Here is a 22,046-nt window from a genome sequence, read left to right on the forward strand (position 1 = left end):
TACCACACGCACACACAAACCATGGCCGAAACAAAATGAAGCAAGCGTGTGCATCAGTTAATGTTCTAGATAAAAAATGCATGTTCTGCAAACAAGAAAGCCATTCTTTCTTCAAGTGCAACACGTTTCGAAACCTGACAGTGAACCAACGATTCGACATGGTGAAAGAGAAAGGGCTTTGTTTAAACTGCTTGGCGTCAGATCATCGCGTGAGAGACTGTACTTCTAGTGTGTGTCGGGTGTGCAAGCTTAAACATCACACTATGCTGCACAGGTCACCGACTGACCAGCAACGTGCTCCTGAAGCCATTGTTCCTGAAATCGCAATTGCAAGTGACCCAACTAGATCTTCGATGGTACATGTCGGCGAACCTTCTAACGCCGTTATGTTCACACCGACTGAGAGCCTACCGGCGCCTTCAACAACGATTTTACTGCCAACCCTCCTGGTATTAGTCGTCACGTGTGTGTCGGGTGTGCAAGCTTAAACATCACACTATGCTGCACAGGTCACCGACTGACCAGCAACGTGCTCCTGAAGCCATTGTTCCTGAAATCGCAATTGCAAGTGACTCAACTAGATCTTCGATGGTACATGTCGGCGAACCTTCTAACGCCGTTATGTTCACACCGACTGAGAGCCTACCGGCGCCTTCAACAACGATTTTACTGCCAACCCTCCTGGTATTAGTCGTCACATCGAATGGCAATAAGATGATAGCACGAGCATTATTGGACGGCGGTGCGCAAGTCAACCTGATTACCGAGCGAGTAGTGCAGGAATACGAGCTCAAAGGCAACGGGAGGACTTGTCGATTGGAGCAGTGGGCAGGAGCTGCCAGCCTTCATCACATTCGGTAAACGTAATAATTCAGTCACAGTGTACTAATGTTCAATTTCCTTTAAGGTTGCACGTTCTGTCGGAGATAATGTGGGACCTTCCAGCTGCTAAGGTTGATACGCAACATTGGAAATTACCACAGAACATTAAACTGGCTGACCCGACATGTGGAGAAGTTGGCCCGATAGATATGCTTCTCGGCAGAGAGGTATATAACGAAATACTGTTGGACGGGTTAATGAGACTGCATTCAGAGGATAGTAGCTTGATGCTACAGCAAACGCTATTCGGTTGGGTAGTATCCGGAAAGGCGTCGACAGAAAGTAGTTGCGTACAACAAAGCCTTGTAAATGTAACATACGTTGCGGATTCGTTAGACGAACAACTTTGCAAGTTTTGGGAGATAGAAACGTGTCAGACTTCGAATATGTTATCCTCTGAAGAATCAGAATGTGAAGCGATTTTCGAAAGCACAACCAATCGCGGATCAGATGGAAGATTTATAGTTGCGTTGCCTAAAAACGGGGATAAGATAAAAAAGATAGGTAGATCATACGAAATATCGAAACGACGACTCCACTCGCTGAATCGTCGTCTGCAAGCCAATCCTGAACTAAAGCTCCAATACGAGGAATTTCTAAACGAATATCTAAAGCTAGGCCACATGGAGGAAATTAGTCACGAACCAATACGCGATGTACAGATGTATTATATGCCACACCATTGCGTTATAAAGCCCGATAGCCTAACGACCAAACTAAGGGTTGTTTTTGATGCATCCTGTAGTACGGATTCAGGAGTTTCGTTAAATGAAGCTTTATTAGTGGGCCCAGTCATCCAAGACGATCTGCTCAGTATCATAATGCGTTTTCGCTTCCCAAGATACGCATTAACAGCCGATATTGAGAAAATGTATAGGCAGATTTGGATAAGAGAAGCAGACCGCCCACTCCAACGCATTCTGTGGGGAAATGACGAAAGTGGAATTAGGGAATTTCAACTAAAGACCGTAACATATGGAACAGCGTCAGCCCCATACCTAGCCACAAAATGCCTACAAACACTTGCCAACGAGACCAAATTGTCCAAGCGTGTATGCAGAGAACTATCCACAGTGCTACATTCTGCGGGATTTCATCTGAGAAAGTGGGCTTCTAATTCACCACATATATTAAAAACGCTTTCACCCGAACTTCAAGAAGTGGGTTCGGAGCTTGTGATCGATCCCCACAAATCTATTAAGATGCTTGGACTAAAGTGGACACCTGCACAAGATATACTTACATTTTGTATCCCAAAATGGAATAATGAAGAGCATATCAGTAAACGGACTGTTGTATCAGATGCAGCTCGCTTATACGATCCTTTGGGATTGATCGGACCAGTCATCGTTATAGCCAAATGTTTCTTGCAAGTTCTTTGGGAAAGAAGGGTTAATTGGGATACCCATTGGAGGAGGTGCTACGAGATAAATGGATGCAGTTTAAACGAAGCATGGCAGATATAGAAGAAATTGTGGTTCCACGTCGAGTAGTTGCAAACGAAGCAGATATCGTAGAAGTGCATGGTTTCAGCGACGCATCTGAAAAGGCATATGGTGCTTGTATTTACATACGCACTATTTCGACAGACGGAAGAATCACAGTAGAGCTGCTAAGTGCAAAATCAAAGGTTGCACCTATCGAAAATGGCAAGAAACAAAGAAGAGTAACGTTACCAAGACTAGAGCTGTCTGCTGCCTTACTGTTAAGTCATCTGTGGCAAAAGGTCAAGTTAAGCATAAAACGCGAAATGAATTGTGTATTCTGGGTAGATTCGACAATTGTCCTGTACTGGATCGCTGGTAATCCTTCCCGATGGAAACCCTTCATTGCAAACAGGGTTTCTGAGATTCAACATATCACTGACAAGATTCAGCGGTTACATGTGTCAGGAGAAGAGAATCCAGCGGATATTATATCTAGAGGCATGTTACCTTGTGATTTGAAGAAAAACGAGGTCTGGTGGCATGGCCCAAAATGGCTGAGTGAGCACATCCAATGGACATCACGTACTACTGTCCCAAATGAAAGTTTCACAGCAGAACAATTAGAAGAACGAGTGGTAGTATTGACTGCTCAGGCAAAGAACAGCAGTCCTATATTCAGTCTGCGATCGTCGTATTCGGCCTTAGCACGATTATTAGCATACATTCTCCGTTTCCGTTACAACAGTCAGAGGGTGAACCGAAGCCATCGTCGAAAAGGATTCCTTACACTCGTTGAACTACAACAAGCCATAAAGGTATTAGTTAGATTGGCTCAATCTGAAACATTCGGAGAAGAAATAGCGAGTTTGAAAGATGGCCAAGTAAAAGGAACTTCGAAACTGAAATCGCTGGCACCGATATTAGTGGATGGTATTCTGTGTATCGGAGGTAGACTTCGAAATGCCCCAGTTTCAGAAACCAGAAAACATCCAATAATTTTGGACCCAAAACAACCACTTACCCTATTGCTAATGCAGTCATATCATCGCCAATTTCTACATGCAGGTCCACAGCTGCTTATCGCTTTAATACGTGAACGGTTCTGGCCACTTAGAGTGCGCAACTTAGCTCGCAAAGTAGTGCACAATTGTGTAAAATGCTATAGAAGCAAACCCACGTGTATGGAGCAGCTAATGGGTGACCTGCCGCCAGAAAGGGTAACCCCTTCCTATCCGTTTCTAAATTCCGGAATCGATTTATGTGGGCCAATGTGGTATCGTTTCGCATCACGAAAGTCTGCACCAGTTAAATGTTATGTGGCAGTCTTTATATGTCTGGTAACCAAGGCAGTTCATATTGAGCTAGTAGCGGATTTATCTACCCAGGCGTTTATCGCAGCGCTTAAGCGCTTTGTAGCACGACGAGGAAAACCCGCACTTATAGAATGTGACAATGCTAAAAACTTTCGAGGAGCGGCTCGAGTTTTAAAGGAACTATATGAACTCTTTACAACGCAACAAGCTCAAGATGCCATAACCACTCAGTGTCTCACCGAAGGAATTGAATTTAAATTCATTCCACCACGCTCACCAAACTTCGGAGGAATATGGGAGGCGGCCATCAAGAGTATGAAGAAGCATCTGAAGTGTACAATTGGGGACACCATCCTTTTGAAGGAAGACCTAGAGACATTGCTGATTCAAATCGAGGCATGTTTGAATTCCCGACCATTGACGCAGTTATCGACAGACCCTGAAGATTTAGAAGTACTTACACCGGGTCATTTTTTAATTCATCGCAGTTTGGTATCCATACCTGAACCATCGTATGAAAATATGAACATCAATCGATTGGACCGTTTTCAGAAGATCCAAGAGTATGTACGTCGGATCTGGAAACAGTGGAAAACGGATTACTTATCCGGGCTCCATCCGCGAACTAAGTGGACCCGACAGAGAGAAAACATTGATGTTGGAACGTTGGTGTTAGTGAAGGAGGATAATCTGCCACCGTTAAAATGGGCTATTGGAAGAATAACAAAAATATTTAGAGGAGATGATGGCAATATACGGGTCGTTGAGGTGCGAACAATGGAAGGTGAATATCGCCGAGCGATATCAAAGATATATATTTTTCCAGTTCAAGAAGGTTAATAGGAGTAGAAAGATACCTTTCCACGGGGGGCGACATGTTAAGGAATGAATCATAGGGCATAGACGTTAAAATTATAGCAACCCGCAAAGGGCAATGTATGCGTATGAATAAAGTCAGTAGCAATCGGAAAGCCAAACGGTGAACACCTTTTTTAAAGCAAATTTCGCGTACACAGAGTATGCCCTGAATAATACAGTTCATGCGTCAACTAAATTTACACCTTCAGTTATGCTTTTCGGAGTCGAACAACGTGGTCCTTTAGTCGATGAACTGACTGAATTTTTGGAAATGAAAAATGATACCCATTCTAGAGACTTTGAAACCATACGTCGTCAAGCTTCTGAAAACATCGTTAAATCTCAAAAAACAAACGAACAACAATTTCTTAAGAAAAATAATCCCGCACCAGTATACAACATAGGAGATTACGTAGTCATAAAAAATATAGATACGGCACCTAATTCAAATAAAAAACTAATAGCAAAATACAGAGGACCGTATATTATCCACAAAATCCTACCAAATGATCGCTATGTGGTACGTGATATTGACGATTATCAAGTAACCCAATTACCATTCGACGGAGTCTTAGAATCAGACAAATTAAAACACTGGGTGCAGCCACACTCGTTTCAAAATATCGAAAACTCTCTAGGCAACACGTTGCCGTTACGAATTCAGGCCGTAATATAAATTAAGAGAATTGAGGCCAATTCATTTGTCAGGTTGGCCGAGTTGTAGACGGTTCAAAATTATAAACCTTGACCACTTATGTATATATCCTTATCCACTTATCCACCTTATGTATATAGGCCTTGACAGCCGCCATCTTTACATTCTATAATTTGGTTAGTTGTAGAGATGTGCAAGCTGAGTAACAGTGAGTGAGTGATTTGAAACCTTCGAGAGAGTGAATGAATATAAATCAGCACGAAGAGTTTTTATGACTCCTTTAACCACTCTTTTGCGTTTATACTCACTCTTACTCTCTGTGCCGACTAGAAACTCACTCAGGAGTGAGTAAAACTGTTTTATCACTCTTTGGATTTGGATTTGGATAATCACTCTGTAAGAGTGAGTAAAAGAGTATTATCACTCTTTGGATTATAATCACTCTGTAAGAGTGAGTAAAAGAGTATTATCACTCTTTTGGGATTGTAAGCACCGAGGATGAGTGAGAAAACGTGTTTTATCCCTCTCTTTTGATTTTATTCATCGCCCGCCAGGGGACTTCGGGTTAGTGAGAGTGAGTAAAAATGCATTGTCCCTCTTGTTGGATTGTAAACATTGAGTAAAAAAGGAAGAGAGTAAAATTGAGTGACAATGTTTCATTGTTCGTTTTGGATTGAGATCGATGAATAGGAGTGAGTAAAAGTGTTTGATCACTCCTTTTGGATTGAAATAAATCTGTAGGTGTGATTAATTATTATATATTTTTAATATATAATTTGTTTTAATATCAACATATTTGGTGTACATTTATTTTTTCGCTGGATTTGCTAATAATATCCATCAAGATGGTTAAAATAAAATGTCATACAAATTGTTTTTTACCGAGGACTGTTAAGTGTTTACAAGTTTGCATTCCTCGTTAAATTCATAACGAATTGGGATACGGCTCTTATTTCCGGTTTTCGGTATCAAGGTGATCGAAAAAAAAATCTTGTTGTCTCTCGGTCCCCCTATATGACCGATTGCACCAATTGTTTTCTTTCTTTATAATAAACCATGAAAAGATTTTAAATATCATATTTTTTACATAACAACATCACTTATTAGTTCAAATAAAGCATAAACAGAGATCTCTTGTAATCCATATAACATATTCGTGTACAATAATTCGTATATGCCTTAATTATAATTTTGATTTAAACAGTATTTGAAGATTTAACGCCTGGCCGTTCCTACACTAATTAAAAAATACAGAAATAAACAATTAAAATAAAGAATCACTTCTATATCTTAAGTGCCATAGTTTTGCTAAAGAAACAGAATTTCTTGCAGTCTTTTGGGAGCTAACCTGTTGCGTTTTTCGGTGTATATTTGGCCCGCCTTTGAAAATATACGTTTACATGGAACCGAAGACGCTTGTATGCAGAAAATTGATTCTACTATTAAGTGTAGTTTTGGATAATTGGACGCTTCTCTTTTCCACCAAAGAATAGGATCGTTTTCGAATGCTAGTCGTGGTGCTCTTAAATATCTTTCCAGTTCTGCAACTGCGGTATCTGTAGCATCATACCGTTCTTCGCTTTCGTCAATGGTTTTAAGAAAGTCGCAGAATATGGAATCCGAACCTACAGTACTCCTTGCTGTAGAAGCAGATGTTGTTTCAGGGTACAAAGTTAGCAGTTCGGTTAGTAAATCATCGTATGCAGCTTGAAATACTTTTGGTTCGTTTTGAAGTGCATGTTTTTTCATGCGTGGGTCAAGAATCATTGCTTTTGTTATCAGTCTGTCACTTTTCATATGCTCGAACCGTGATTGTAAACCCTTAATTAGATGTGCCACCAGAAGTTTCACTTCCTCTTCTAAATTTTCTGTACGCGTCTGATATTCTTTAGCTTGTTTTAGTAACACTCTCATAAGCAACCCCATCTTGGATAAGGTTACTGACTTTTCTGCTGATACGTGTTTTGTAGCTTCTTCAAAGAATTTGAGTATCCCTATGGATTGTTCCAAGATTACCCAATCCTTGCCTACCAAATCGAATTTTATGTTGAATGTGTCTTTGCAAACACCGAGAGCTACTTTGTTCATTAAAAATCGTTCTATCATAACGTAAGTGGAGTTCCACCGTGTGGCCACATCTTGCTTCAATTTTAGTTCAGGCATTTTAAAGCTGCTCTGAACCTCGGCTAGTTTTCGCGTTGCAGCTGGACTTTTTTTGAAATACTTCACAATCCGTTTAGTTTCATCCACAGTTTGCTTGATTGTGTCATTAATTGCACTTTGTACAATTAAATTTAGCGTATGTGCAAAACAAGGAATATGGTTTATTTTGAGCCCGTTAACTGCTGTCTTCATATTGGCTGCATTATCAGTTGTAATTGAAATTATTTTTTCATTTAATTTGAATTTCTTCAAGATATCGTCTATCCACTGACCAATTTCAGACCCTGTATGCTTGGCGGAGAACTCGGAACACTCTAGCAAATATGAAGATAGCTCAAAACTTTCATTTATAAAGTGTGCAGTAAGTGCGTAAAAGCTAGTGTTGTTTATGTTACTCCAGCCGTCTGCTGTTAGCGAAACAGATTTTGAAACACTCAGCTTTGCTGTCACTGTATCCAAAACTTCTTTATATACGCTAGGGAGCAATGCATGCGTAACAGTTTTTCGGCTAGGCAGGGTATACTGTTTGTTTAAGGCGCTTAAAAAATCTCTAAAATATTTGCTATCCACTAACGAAAAAGGACAGCTGTCCTTGCGCAGTGCGAATAGTAGTAATTTGTCCAGATTTCTTTTGCTTTCATTAGATATAGGGCGGTTTGGTACAGCGTTTGGAACAGCGCTGGCTGTTTCTGCTAAAGGTTGAATAGTTTGCGAGGTAGTACCTTCGTCCGTATTGGCTGGTGGCGAGTCAACTGCATTTGACCGATTACGAGGTACTGATGGATGAAGATTTTGCAGATGTCGAGTTAAGTTGGATGTAGATCGGTTTTTTATATGTAATTCCCTATGGCAGTATCGGCATTTAGCTATTGTTCAGTCTGTTATGCTGGTGAAATGATTCCACACTTGACTGCTACTACCGATTCGAGGCATTTTTTTGTCAAAAATAGCAACAACCTGGAAAGAACAACGGTATTATTATAAAATTGAGTCGAACGCATCCAATTAAAACATTTACGTAATACACCACTATATTTTTAACCTTTATTCGTAAGTTAAGGTTTTTTAAAGTCGATAAATTATGCGAAACTTGTAAAGCGTGTGATTTGATCAAAACCTCTACTAATATAATGTTGCACGAAAAAATAAAATATAAATATTTTTTTTATTAACGGAGTATATATAAGTTCGCTTTTCTGATTTTGGTAGAACTAACTTTTGGTTCGCAAGAACATCAATTTCAACTTTTGCATTGGTCTATCTATTAACAGAGCAACAGAAAACAGCGTGTTTTGAATTCTTAGAACATTATTCCGTTAGTTCATCGCACCCACGGAACGAAATTGTGGTAAAATAAAAAGGCCTCAACACAAATGTATTTTAACAGACAGGTACCATTGAATGGTTTTCGCAATGTATGTTCCGGAAGACATAATTTAAAAAAAATAGAGTTTTAAATTATAAAAAAACACAGAGAACAAGATTTTTTCTTCACATTTACCTGCTTTTAAAGACACACAACACGAGTTTGTTAAAACAATATAATAGTTTCCTCAAATTAAAACCACACTCCAATAATTCGTCAATTCCTATCTTCACATCCAATGGCGCATGTTCTTCTGGCGCTAAATTTTTTTGGCAGAACCCGTGATGAGTTTATAATCGTCATAGTTGAGTTGGAACCTCGCATAATTGAATATCGAATTTGAAAATTTTGAATTAACTGTTTTTCGAATTCAAATTTAATTTAACGAATTAAGATCATCAGCGACAAATGATTGCCTTCTTAATTGAATGAAAATTTAATTTGATTTAATTTGTTGCTCTGTTAATAGATAGACCAATGCAAAAGTTGAAATTGATGTTCTTGCGAACCAAAAGTTAGTTCTACCAAAATCAGAAAAGCGAACTTATATATACTCCGTTAATAAAAAAAATATTTATATTTTATTTTTTCGTGCAACATTATATTAGTAGAGGTTTTGATCAAATCACACGCTTTACAAGTTTCGCATAATTTATCGACTTTAAAAAACCCTAACTTACGAATAAAGGTTAAAAATATAGTGGTGTATTACGTAAATGTTTTAATTGGATGCGTTCGACTCAATTTTATAATAATACCGTTGTTCTTTCCAGGTTGTTGCTATTTTTGACAAAAAAATGCCTCGAATCGGTAGTAGCAGTCAAGTGTGGAATCATTTCACCAGCATAACAGACGGAACAATAGCTAAATGCCGATACTGCCATAGGGAATTACATATAAAAAACCGATCTACATCCAACTTAACTCGACATCTGCAAAATCTTCATCCATCAGTACCTCGTAATCGGTCAAATGCAGTTGACTCGCCACCAGCCAATACGGACGAAGGTACTACCTCGCAAACTATTCAACCTTTAGCAGAAACAGCCAGCGCTGTTCCAAACGCTGTACCAAACCGCCCTATATCTAATGAAAGCAAAAGAAATCTGGACAAATTACTACTATTCGCACTGTGCAAGGACAGCTGTCCTTTTTCGTTAGTGGATAGCAAATATTTTAGAGATTTTTTAAGCGCCTTAAACAAACAGTATACCCTGCCTAGCCGAAAAACTGTTACGCATGCATTGCTCCCTAGCGTATATAAAGAAGTTTTGGATACAGTGACAGCAAAGCTGAGTGTTTCAAAATCTGTTTCGCTAACAGCAGACGGCTGGAGTAACATAAACAACACTAGCTTTTACGCACTTACTGCACACTTTATAAATGAAAGTTTTGAGCTATCTTCATATTTGCTAGAGTGTTCCGAGTTCTCCGCCAAGCATACAGGGTCTGAAATTGGTCAGTGGATAGACGATATCTTGAAGAAATTCAAATTAAATGAAAAAATAATTTCAATTACAACTGATAATGCAGCCAATATGAAGACAGCAGTTAACGGGCTCAAAATAAACCATATTCCTTGTTTTGCACATACGGTAAATTTAATTGTACAAAGTGCAATTAATGACACAATCAAGCAAACTGTGGATGAAGCTAAACGGATTGTGAAGTATTTCAAAAAAAGTCCAGCTGCAACGCGAAAACTAGCCGAGGTTCAGAGCAGCTTTAAAATGCCTGAACTAAAATTGAAGCAAGATGTGGCCACACGGTGGAACTCCACTTACGTTATGATAGAACGATTTTTAATGAACAAAGTAGCTCTCGGTGTTTGCAAAGACACATTCAACATAAAATTCGATTTGGTAGGCAAGGATTGGGTAATCTTGGAACAATCCATAGGGATACTCAAATTCTTTGAAGAAGCTACAAAACACGTATCAGCAGAAAAGTCAGTAACCTTATCCAAGATGGGGTTGCTTATGAGAGTGTTACTAAAACAAGCTAAAGAATATCAGACGCGTACAGAAAATTTAGAAGAGGAAGTGAAACTTCTGGTGGCACATCTAATTAAGGGTTTACAATCACGGTTCGAGCATATGAAAAGTGACAGACTGATAACAAAAGCAATGATTCTTGACCCACGCATGAAAAAACATGCACTTCAAAACGAACCAAAAGTATTTCAAGCTGCATACGATGATTTACTAACCGAACTGCTAACTTTGTACCCTGAAACAACATCTGCTTCTACAGCAAGGAGTACTGTAGGTTCGGATTCCATATTCTGCGACTTTCTTAAAACCATTGACGAAAGCGAAGAACGGTATGATGCTACAGATACCGCAGTTGCAGAACTGGAAAGATATTTAAGAGCACCACGACTAGCATTCGAAAACGATCCTATTCTTTGGTGGAAAAGAGAAGCGTCCAATTATCCAAAACTACACCTAATAGTAGAATCAATTTTCTGCATACAAGCGTCTTCGGTTCCATGTAAACGTATATTTTCAAAGGCGGGCCAAATATACACCGAAAAACGCAACAGGTTAGCTCCCAAAAGACTGCAAGAAATTCTGTTTCTTTAGCAAAACTATGGCACTTAAGATATAGAAGTGATTCTTTATTTTAATTGTTTATTTCTGTATTTTTTAATTAGTGTAGGAACGGCCAGGCGTTAAATCTTCAAATACTGTTTATATCAAAATTATAATTAAGGCATATACGAATTATTGTACACGAATATGTTATATGGATTACAAGAGATCTCTGTTTATGCTTTATTTGAACTAATAAATGATTCGTTATGAATTTAACGAGGAATGCAAACTTGTAAACACTTAACAGTCCTCGGTAAAAAACAATTTGTATGACATTTTATTTTAACCATCTTGATGGATATTATTAGCAAATCCAGCGAAAAAATAAATGTACACCAAATATGTTGATATTAAAACAAATTATATATTAAAAATATATAATAATTAATCACACCTACAGATTTATTTCAATCCAAAAGGAGTGATCAAACACTTTTACTCACTCCTATTCATCGATCTCAATCCAAAACGAACGATGAAACATTGTCACTCAATTTTACTCTCTTCCTTTTTTACTCAATGTTTACAATCCAACAAGAGGGACAATGCATTTTTACTCACTCTCACTAACCCGAAGTCCCCTGGCGGGCGATGAATAAAATCAAAAGAGAGGGATAAAACACGTTTTCTCACTCATCCTCGGTGCTTACAATCCCAAAAGAGTGATAATACTCTTTTACTCACTCTTACAGAGTGATTATAATCCAAAGAGTGATAATACTCTTTTACTCACTCTTACAGAGTGATTATCCAAATCCAAATCCAAAGAGTGATAAAACAGTTTTACTCACTCCTGAGTGAGTTTCTAGTCGGCACAGAGAGTAAGAGTGAGTATAAACGCAAAAGAGTGGTAAAAACATAAATGCAGTGTAATATTTTTTAATGAATCTCAAAAGAGTGAGTAAAGGTTTCAAATCTTTAAACCCACTCTTTGACTCCGATTCAAATCATTGAAAAGAGTGATTATTCTCATCTTTAGTTAGTTGACCATTTAGTTTGTAGACCTAATGTTCCATCGCTACAACCAAAAAGTGATCTACGTGTTAATCCAAGATCTAATATATGAAGAATATCTCCAACTAAGACATCTTCAACAATATTAAAATTATTTAAAGGTAAAAGAGGTGACACTTCGCTGTGGTGTTTCCCATATGCGTTGCGACGAAATTCTTGGTCTGTTCTCAATGGCGCATTGATTTTGTGCATTTATATCATGTGTATCGATTAAAGCAGTCTGGTTTGGATTACGGCGTAGCAACATTGTATTCAAAGACATTTGGATTTTTTCAATGATTCAGCGAAAAATGTTCGTCATAATTGTTTAAGTCCAAAAATGCACATTCCTTTCAAATTTTTTTTTTTTCATAGAAAGGGATACGTTAATTAAGACCAGATCAGCTAAAACTAATAAATATTACAAAACATTCACGAGTTGATTGACAACTCATTTGTTTTCCTTTTGGTTGAAAAAAAAAAGGTAAGGTGATGATTCTCGATGATTGTAAACTGTAAATGTTAATGTGTTTATGAAAAAGTTGATATGAATTGATATGTAACGAGTTGTAGCTAATTGTGTGATGTGCAATTGATCAAGAAAATTATTAATATTAGACCATAAACATTGAAATCACCTATGAAAATTAACATCAAACTTTAAAGAATTACCTTTCAAAAATGCTCTTGCTGGAGAATCTGCTATTATTGCGCGTATTTTTACTTGCACTCGGCAATTATTTAGTTCAAGCCCTTCGTCCATTAATTTGTTCAGCTCTTTTACCAATAAATCCATGATTTGTTGAGTATTTGTTGGTTTTGTGCGCTCACAATACAACGCTGTTGTAATAGGTGCGATCAGAGGCATTTCTTGAATATTTATCATGATGGGCCAAAATTGCATGTTACTACTTTTGTGCAACGGAAGGCCTTCAATATAAATATTCAATGATATTGTTTCTGTCACAGTAGTAAACCTAAAAATACGAAAACCAATAAGTTACTAAAACAATGCAAACAAACAAAACAAACAAATAAACTAAAAGATAATGTCATACTCCTTACCGTAAATTGTCCATGAGGCTCCTTTTAATACCACGGGTCCAGAAAGTACCGTTTCCGAGAGTACTTAGTTCCGGACGATCTCTATTGGTGTTTAAAAGCGCTCTAGCATCTTTTAGAAGCACGAAATTGGTTTTTGTAATCAAAATTGAGAGCAACATGTTCATGGCCGAGTGCTTTTGATTGGTTGCTATAGCGAAATACCTCAAGAAATCTGTAATATTCATTGATTTGAAATCAATGACTCCTTCGTCACTCTCAGATTCATCATCGCTAGAGCTATCGGAAACACTAGGATCAGCGTTATCTTCCTCCTCACCGATGAACGATGCATCGCCATCAAGCTCTACTGCTATGTTACAACCTGGCTTCGCTACACCTTAACCAAAAGCGAATTACAATTAAATTTTAACCAATAGACTAAAAATAGACAATAATACAAACCATCATTAGTTTGGTTAAGTGGTGGCTCTGCGGTACTGTGACTTATCTCTTCTTTTCTCAGCTCGTCCAAGAGTCGCTTACGTCGATACAAAACACCACTTTTTTTTAAGCAATGCGCGTAATTTTCGGTAGACATTTCACTTTCCTTTAATTCATAAGGTTGGCATCTAATCACAAGTACAACATAAATCGCACAAACCACAAACTAAATCCAAATTAATCCTATTGAATAGAAATAATAGAATATGAAATCACTATCTATTCATAGGAACTGAATCACGCGTTGAAATGTCAAATGACAATGCGAAACTTGACAAAGCATTCTTCGTTGAATTTCGAGCCTTCGCCAACTAGACGAAATTTGTAAAAACTTTTCAGACCGAAACAGTTATATCTTGAAAGTTTTCCAGTCATTTGAAAAGTTTCAGTGTTTATTCTTATTTATTCTCTGTCGGCATGATATAAAATAGCATAATTTCGAACCAATTTGCTTTTACGACCACAAAGTCGTAGTGTAGAACAAATGAAAATTCTACGACCCTAATCAGACTCTGTGGTCGTAGTGAGGTTGTCTGGGCACCAAACGAATTATTGTTCAACAACATGAATAACAGAGATTCGGAACAAATTTCTAGAAAAGCACGTATATTAATTTCTGAGGTGTTTCATAACATGCAAAAAGCGGCCGACCACCAAACCAAAAATAATAATTCAAAAAGTGCTCCACCAGAAATGGACGAAAACCAAGCAGTGTTTGTTAAACCCAATATTCGAACAAAAATGCAACCAAGAGCAACAAAAGTAATTATTCAACACGTTGCAGTTATAACTTTTGAAAATTCCAGAGGTGTTAAAAGGCATGAAAGTAAAATTGAGATGTTAAAATAAGCTGGAGTCATAGTGTAATGAAGTGTTAATTTTTTTGTAGTTTGTAGTTTTTTTTGGTGTTTCGTGAGTGAATTTTGTTGATAGGTGCAGTTAGATAGTTTAAGAGTGTTTTTTATTGTACATATTATAACGTTTTGAAAACAAAAAAACCCTCTTATTATAAACTTAAATCGAACGAGGACGTCTGAGCTACACCCCCCGGAGAAGTTATAGGTGGTATAATTATATTATATGTAAGATAATGTAATGTCATACCCGAACCACACAACCTTGCCCAACTGACAGTTACGCCAATGTCAGTTGGATGAGCCGCGCAAGGCTCTAAAACAGAACTGGTTTAATAAAAGGGACCCCACGACTTATTATTGTATGAATTAAATGTATGTAAGAGAAGAATAGTGGGGAATATTTATTAAAAGATAACTGATTACAATTCAATGTGCTTCCTCTTTGGGCTTCGATACGCGAATCCCTAATCCGGCCGCGTGTGGCTAATTATATTAGGAAAACCACTTAAAGGACATCAAACCCCAACATGCTGTACGTTGCAATCCCGATGTGTCGAGGACGACACTTTTTTACCCGGGTCTTTGCGGGACTATGCTGTTCAAAGAGCTGAAGTTGCCGACACTCGTGCCAGTAGAGCTGGTACGGTTGGAAAATACGTTCAACGGAAGCATAGCAACAGTTGCCAACAACAAGGAGTACGCAACTGTGGCCAACTTCTCTACCAATCCAGACGAAAAAATGGTCACATATCGTAAACCAACGGTGCATTTGACACCGGTGTTTTTCGATGTAGATTTGAGAAAGAAAACGTTCCTAGGGTGGCGAATGAATGAAAGTTTAGTCCCCGTATTACAAAAAAAATATTCTGGGGGAGGGGGGGCTGACATGATCTGACAAATTAAAAAAAAAAACCTGACCGGTAGGTAGGGAGGTATCTTCGAGGCCCCTGAGAAGCTAAAAGCAGGGTTGGATGGGGCCCCCAACTGTCTCCGGGATAGTTTTTCCGGGGCCGCTTGCACGGTGGGGCCCTAGGCGGCAGCCTACTCCGCCCACCGTTAGATCCGCCACTGGACTCGGCTAAGCTCAAACAAATTTGGTTTTAGTTAAAAAATGATTCACGTATACAAAATGTTTATAATGTTATTAAAACTGAATTGTAAGGTATAACAAATAAATCATTGGGCCACGGAATATTCCCCGAATTTTGAAAAGAATCAATTGTGGTACCCATCCCAAAAGTTTTAGGTACAATCTAAGAAGAAGAGTTTCGCCCAATCAACAAACTGAACGTATTAAAAAAAAAATTCTCGAAATTGAAGTTAGAGATCAATTAGATCATTTGAATGAAAATAGTTTGTTGATTTCTGAGCAATCGGAATATCGACAAAATCACTCATGTGAAACTGCATTGAACCTTGTGGTAATAAAATGGAAAACAAACATGGATAGTAATATGGTGACTCTGGCAGTCTTTTAAGACTAGAACAGAGCATTTGAGACTATTAGAAGATCACTCTTAATAAAAACGCTAAAAAAATTTGGGATTCAAGGAAATGAATCAAGATGGTTTGAAAGTTCCTTAACGAACAGGAGCCAAAGGACGTTATTTTTAATAAGGTGACCTCTGCACCAATTAAAAATGATAAAAGAGTTTCTCAAGAGAGTTTGGTGGGTCCTATACTATTTATACACTATGTAAATGATATAAAGACAATTTGAAAAAAGTCGGACATTCATCTTTTCGCAGATGAAACTGTTATTTTCATCTCGGGAGAAAATGAACATATTATTACTAATTAGTACAGCCTGCCTCCAGCTTCCGTAGCGAGAGGTCGTATTTCGTTTGAAAGCGTACCTACGGATATTTTGCATACGGCGGCGAATGGTCATCAACCCGAAGTGCGATTGCGTACTCAGCGTGTCTACTCGTTTTGGCTGTAGCGTGCTAATCGGTGTCTCCGTCTGTCCCCGATCTTCGTTCGGTAGACAATTGTGCTATGAGTGATATCGATCAACAGCGATAAGCAAGCGTAGCAAGCGATCGAGGTTTGTCGAGCTTTGTGTAGTGCGTGTGTGTATCTGTCTATCGTTTGTTACGGTAAGTTTGTTTCCCCGTTCTCCCCTTGACCGTTACCTTCTGCTCTACCATGGCGGTGGAGCAAGAAAATACTGACTCCGAAAAGGAGATAAAAAAGGGGCATTGGAAGTTCGTCCTTCAACTTCGAAGGATGAACAAACAAACAAAATAGAGGCTACCCAATCAGCACAACATAGAGCACGTGCTTACCCTTCCTCCTGGGAAGGTAAGCCTCTCGTGTATTTCATGCCGCGAGACAAACAGCTCGACGTTCGATCGATCGCGGGATCGATCTTTCAAAAGTATCCGGGTGTTACCGATGTGTTTAGGATGCGCTCAAACAGGATCAGGGTAACCGCCAAAGACCGGGCTCAATCCAACGTTATTGCGGCTGATCCAGATTATACGGAGCACTATCGGGTTTATATCCCCGGTAGTCTGGTTGAAGTTTCCGGCGTAATCGAGGATTTCGATTACTCCGAGGAAGATATTGTTAAAATGGGCCAGGGAGTGTTTTCCTCCCCTGACACGCCCAAAGTTAAAGTGCTGGAAGCTAAAAAGCTGTATAAGCTGGACGCTTCAGCAAAAGATACCAAAACTTTTGTCCCTACTTCCTCGATCCGAATTACGTTTGAGGGTACGGTACTTCCGCAGGCACTCGTTATTGAAGGCCTCCAGATACCCATTGACCGGCCATACGTGCCAAAGGTGACCACCTGTTCTAAGTGTTGTCGCATTGGTCATGCCGAAGCGTTTTGTTCACACAAAACGTGTTGTGGAAAGTGCAGAGCAGCGCACGCAACTGAGGAGTGCAAAGCGCCGTCTCAGAAATGCTCGCATTTTGTGTTTGTGTTTATTAAAAAGTTGATATGAATTGATATGTAACGAGTTGTAGCTAATTGTGTGATGTGCAATTGATCAAGAAAATTATTAATATTAGACCATAAACATTGAAATCACCTATGAAAATTAACATCAAATTTTAAAGAATTACCTTTCAAAAATGCTCTTGCTGGAGAATCTGCTATTATTGCGCGTATTTTTACTTGCACTCGGCAATTATTTAATTCAAACCATTCGTCCATTAATTTGTTCAGCTCTTTTACCAATAAATCCATGATTTGTTGAGTATTTGTTGGTTTTGTGCGCTCACAATACAACGCTGTTGTAATAGGTGCGATCAGAGGCATTTCTTGAATATTTATCACGATGGGCCAAATTTGCATGTTACTACTTTTGTGCAACGGAAGGCCATCAATATAAATATTCAATGATATTGTTTCTGTCACAGTAGTAAACCTAAAAATACGAAAACCAATAAGTTACTAAAACAATGCAAACAAACAAAACAAACAAATAAACTAAAAGATAATGTCATACTCCTTACCGTAAATTGTCCATGAGGCTCCTTTTAATACCACGGGTCCAGAAAGTACCGTTTCCGAGAGTACTTAGTTCCGGACGATCTCTATTGGTGTTTAAAAGCGCTCTAGCATCTTTTAGAAGCACGAAATTGGTTTTTGTAATCAAAATTGAGAGCAACATGTTCATGGCCGAGTGCTTTTGATTGGTTGCTATAGCGAAATACCTCAAGAAATCTGTAATATTCATTGATTTGAAATCAATGACTCCTTCGTCACTCTCAGATTCATCATCGCTAGAGCTATCGGAAACACTAGGATCAGCGTTATCTTCCTCCTCACCGATGAACGATGCATCGCCATCAAGCTCTACTGCTATGTTACAACCTGGCTTCGCTACACCTTAACCAAAAGCGAATTACAATTAAATTTTAACCAATAGACTAAAAATAGACAATAATACAAACCATCATTAGTTTGGTTAAGTGGTGGCTCTGCGGTACTGTGACTTATCTCTTCTTTTCTCAGCTCGTCGCTTACGTCGATACAAAACACCACTTTTTTTTAAGCAATGCGCGTAATTTTCGGTAGACATTTCACTTTCCTTTAATTTATAAGGTTGGCATCTAATCACAAGTACAACTGTTGGCGCTAACGCTTGCACCTACGCCTGTAAACGTGGGTTGGATGGTAAAACGTCAGGACACGCATCCGGTTAAGGAAATGTGCGTGCGCTGCGTCAAGCGATCGCTCTCTTTTCTATCCAACCACCGAGGAGACAGGACGAGTTTTAGTGCTCGCATCACCCCGCTCACACTCAAAACACCTGTCGCAGTAATAAACGTAACAAAGCTAAAACTCCGTAACGTTTCTCGTGTAAATCTCGTGTGAAACTAAATGGAATGGAAAGTGAGCATAGTGAAATTTCGTCGCCTCCTGCTAACTTGGCGATCGATCATCACGAAAGTAGTGGAATCTCGACGCCTCATGCTAACCTGGCGATTGATGAACCACAGAGGAAGGAAGTGGAGCCCCACGCGGGCAAATACGGTTCGGCGATATCGCTTTCTCTGTCTGACAGCAGCGATAACGAACATGTGCGCCCAAAGTATGGGCAGCTCACAACAGCAGAGCAACGCACTGCAGATGAACGGATAAGGAGAAGAGAGGAGCTGGCGACTAAAAAAAAGCTCCTCGAGATCGAGCTCGAAATGTTGCAACTGGAGAACGAGCACGTGGAAGGCGAACAACGAGATGATACGCAACTATCATCAGACAAGCCGTCTACAATGATATCGGCAGCGATTGCAACACATACAAAGGCAATCCGTAATACATCGATAAGCATCGGAGACGCATCAAATTCGGCAGCGATAGCCGTATCCTCGGGAGAACCGAAGCTGTCCAGCACGGCGTTTGAACGCGGCAAGGTGTTTGACCTTACAACCGACTTGGTACTAGGCGCTACGATGACGATGAATCCGGCAACCGATACAACCATGGGCAGATCGGCGGAACGTGTCGCATATTCTGCAAACCGAGCAACGGCAGCTGAAACAACGAGTGTCCCATCGGCGTTAGACCGCGGTATGGTGTGCGATCTGACGTTAGATCGTGTACCAACCGCTAGCAAGGATGATCAGGTAAGATCACGTGAAGCAGAGCCTACGAGTGAACAGAAAGAAGCAAGAAAGACAATGCCTCGTGATTTACCGTCCTTTTCCGGAGCGCCGGACGATTGGCCATTCTTTATAAGTAGCTACAGACGAAGTAACATAGTGTGCGGTTATAATAATGAAGAGAATCTAATCCGACTAACGCGATGTTTGAAAGGCAAAGCATTAGAAATAGTGAAAGGTCAATTAATATTGCCTGCATCGGTACCACGTGCAATAGAGATACTTAAATTTCATTTTGGAAGACCAAAGGTAGTAGTAAATGTATTATTGAACAAAATCAAAGCGACACCCCCAATAAGAACGGATAGAATTGAAACCCTAATGAATTTTGGAGTAGCTGTCGGAAATGCGTGTGATTATCTAACAGCAGCAGAAATGGAAAGCCATTGCGGTAATCCTATACTTCTAGAAGAGTTGGTTGATAGATTACCAGGTCATTTACAACTAGATTGGGCATTGTCAAGCCAATGTTACACAGTGGAAACGGGTAGAGAAGTATCGATAAGGGAATTTAATCGTTTTATTCAGAATCTTGTCGCTGCTGCTAGTAGTTTGAAAACTCGTACGGATGTAGTACATTCGAATGTTGAAACCAAAAGGGTGCATGGTCGCGTACAACTACATGATGCGGAAAATCAGGCGAAAATATTACATTGTGCAATATGTAAAAAGAACGGGCATGAGTTAAGGAAATGTAAAGAATTTGAAACATTGGAGCTATCTAGAAAATGGGATGTGGTAAGGCAAATAGGTTTGTGCAGAAAATGTTTAAAACCACATGGCAGAAGACCGTGCAAATTTCCTATAAAATGTAGGTTAGAAAGTTGCTTGAGGGATCACCATCCTCTACTACACGCTCCCCCAATTACTAACGCTGTCAGTACAGCCGTTCATAATGCTTATCATGTGGATCCTATACAATTACTTTTTAGAATGATTCCTATTACATTGCACAACAAAGACAAACGGGTACAGACGTATGCATTCATAGATGAAGGTTCATCATTGACACTCATCGACCAATCCATCGCAACCACTTTAGGAATAACAGGTACTAGAGAACCACTTTACTTAAAATGGACCGGTGACGTTACACGTGTTGAGGAAAATTCTGAAATAGTTTCAATGGAAATTTCTGGTAAAAACAAATCTAAACGCTATACCTTAAACAATGTGAGAACAGTAGAAAATCTTAGCTTGTTTGAACAAACCTTAAGCAAACAATTTTTGGCAAAGTTTAAACATTTTGAAGGAATACCTATCGAACCCTATTACGAACAAGTACCAAAAATGTTGATAGGTATAGACCATCTTAAAATTGCCGCGCCATTGAAAATAAGAGAAGGCGAGGATTTGCAACCAATAGCGACAAAAACACGATTAGGATGGTGTGTTTATGGTGGTAAAGCTTTCGCAACTGAAGATTATCCTAGTTTTCATGTACATGGAACATTCGATACCAATATCAGTACACAATTAAGAACGTATTTTGCAGGTGAAGATTTGGGAACTAAACCAGTGCCACTGCCTGCAACGAAAGAAGAAGAAAGAAGTCGCAAAATTCTCCATGAAACAACTAGGAAAGTAGGAGGAAGATATGAAACAGGTTTATTATGGAAATACGATGAAGTTGTATTTCCTGACAGCTACGGCATGGCGTACAAACGGCATAAACAGTTGGAAAGGAAACTTTTGAAAAATCCTAACATTAGAGAAAACATAACTAACCAACTGCAAGATTATGTGAAAAAACAATATGCGCACGTAGCCAGTAAAGAGGAACTGACCTCTGTCGATCAGAGAAAAGTATGGTACCTCCCGATAGGCGTCGTAACCAACCCTAAGAAGCCGAACAAGGTTCGGATTGTATGGGATGCGGCTGCAACAGTAGGTGAAGTATCGTTAAATAGTATGCTTATGAAGGGGCCTGAAGAACTGATCGTCACAATCTTACCATCTATATATTTTAGGTTCAGACAGTATTTGTATGCTGTTAGTGGTGACATTCGAGAAATGTTCCACCAAATCCGAATCAGAGCAGAGGATAAAAATGCTCAACGATTCCTATGGCAGTCAGATCCGGAAAAGGAACCCGACATTTATATAATGGATGTAGCAACCTTTGGTTCAACTTGCTCTCCAGCGTCGGCTAGGTATGTGAAAGATCTGAATGCGCAAACATACGAAAAGGAATCTCCAAGAGCTTACGAAGCGATAGTCAAAGAACATTTCGTAGATGATTTCGTAGGCAGTTTTGAAACTGTTGACGAAG

At 39.1% G+C, this 22,046-nt stretch overlaps 2 protein-coding genes across 2 annotated transcripts; both read right to left on the minus strand.

Moving 5' to 3' along the window:
* Positions 1-1,255: 1,255 nt before the first annotated feature.
* LOC128710830 (uncharacterized) lies at positions 1,256-16,806 on the minus strand. The gene is made up of 5 exons (XM_053805688.1): positions 16,792-16,806; positions 16,517-16,652; positions 13,320-13,695; positions 12,927-13,231; positions 1,256-1,356 (listed from the first exon to the last, which is right to left on the minus strand). The coding sequence occupies exons 1-5, from the start codon at positions 16,804-16,806 to the stop codon at positions 1,256-1,258; spliced, it is 933 nt and encodes a 310-aa protein (XP_053661663.1).
* Positions 16,807-17,116: 310 nt separating this feature from the next.
* Positions 17,117-18,690, minus strand: LOC128710841 (uncharacterized). The gene is made up of 4 exons (XM_053805699.1): positions 18,636-18,690; positions 18,122-18,497; positions 17,729-18,033; positions 17,117-17,172 (listed from the first exon to the last, which is right to left on the minus strand). Exons 1-4 carry the CDS (start codon positions 18,688-18,690, stop codon positions 17,117-17,119), a joined length of 792 nt encoding a protein of 263 aa, XP_053661674.1.
* Positions 18,691-22,046: the final 3,356 nt, after the last annotated feature.

This window comes from Anopheles marshallii, chromosome X (assembly GCF_943734725.1).
Source record: "Anopheles marshallii chromosome X, idAnoMarsDA_429_01, whole genome shotgun sequence".
NCBI classification, from domain to species: Eukaryota; Metazoa; Arthropoda; class Insecta; order Diptera; family Culicidae; genus Anopheles; species Anopheles marshallii.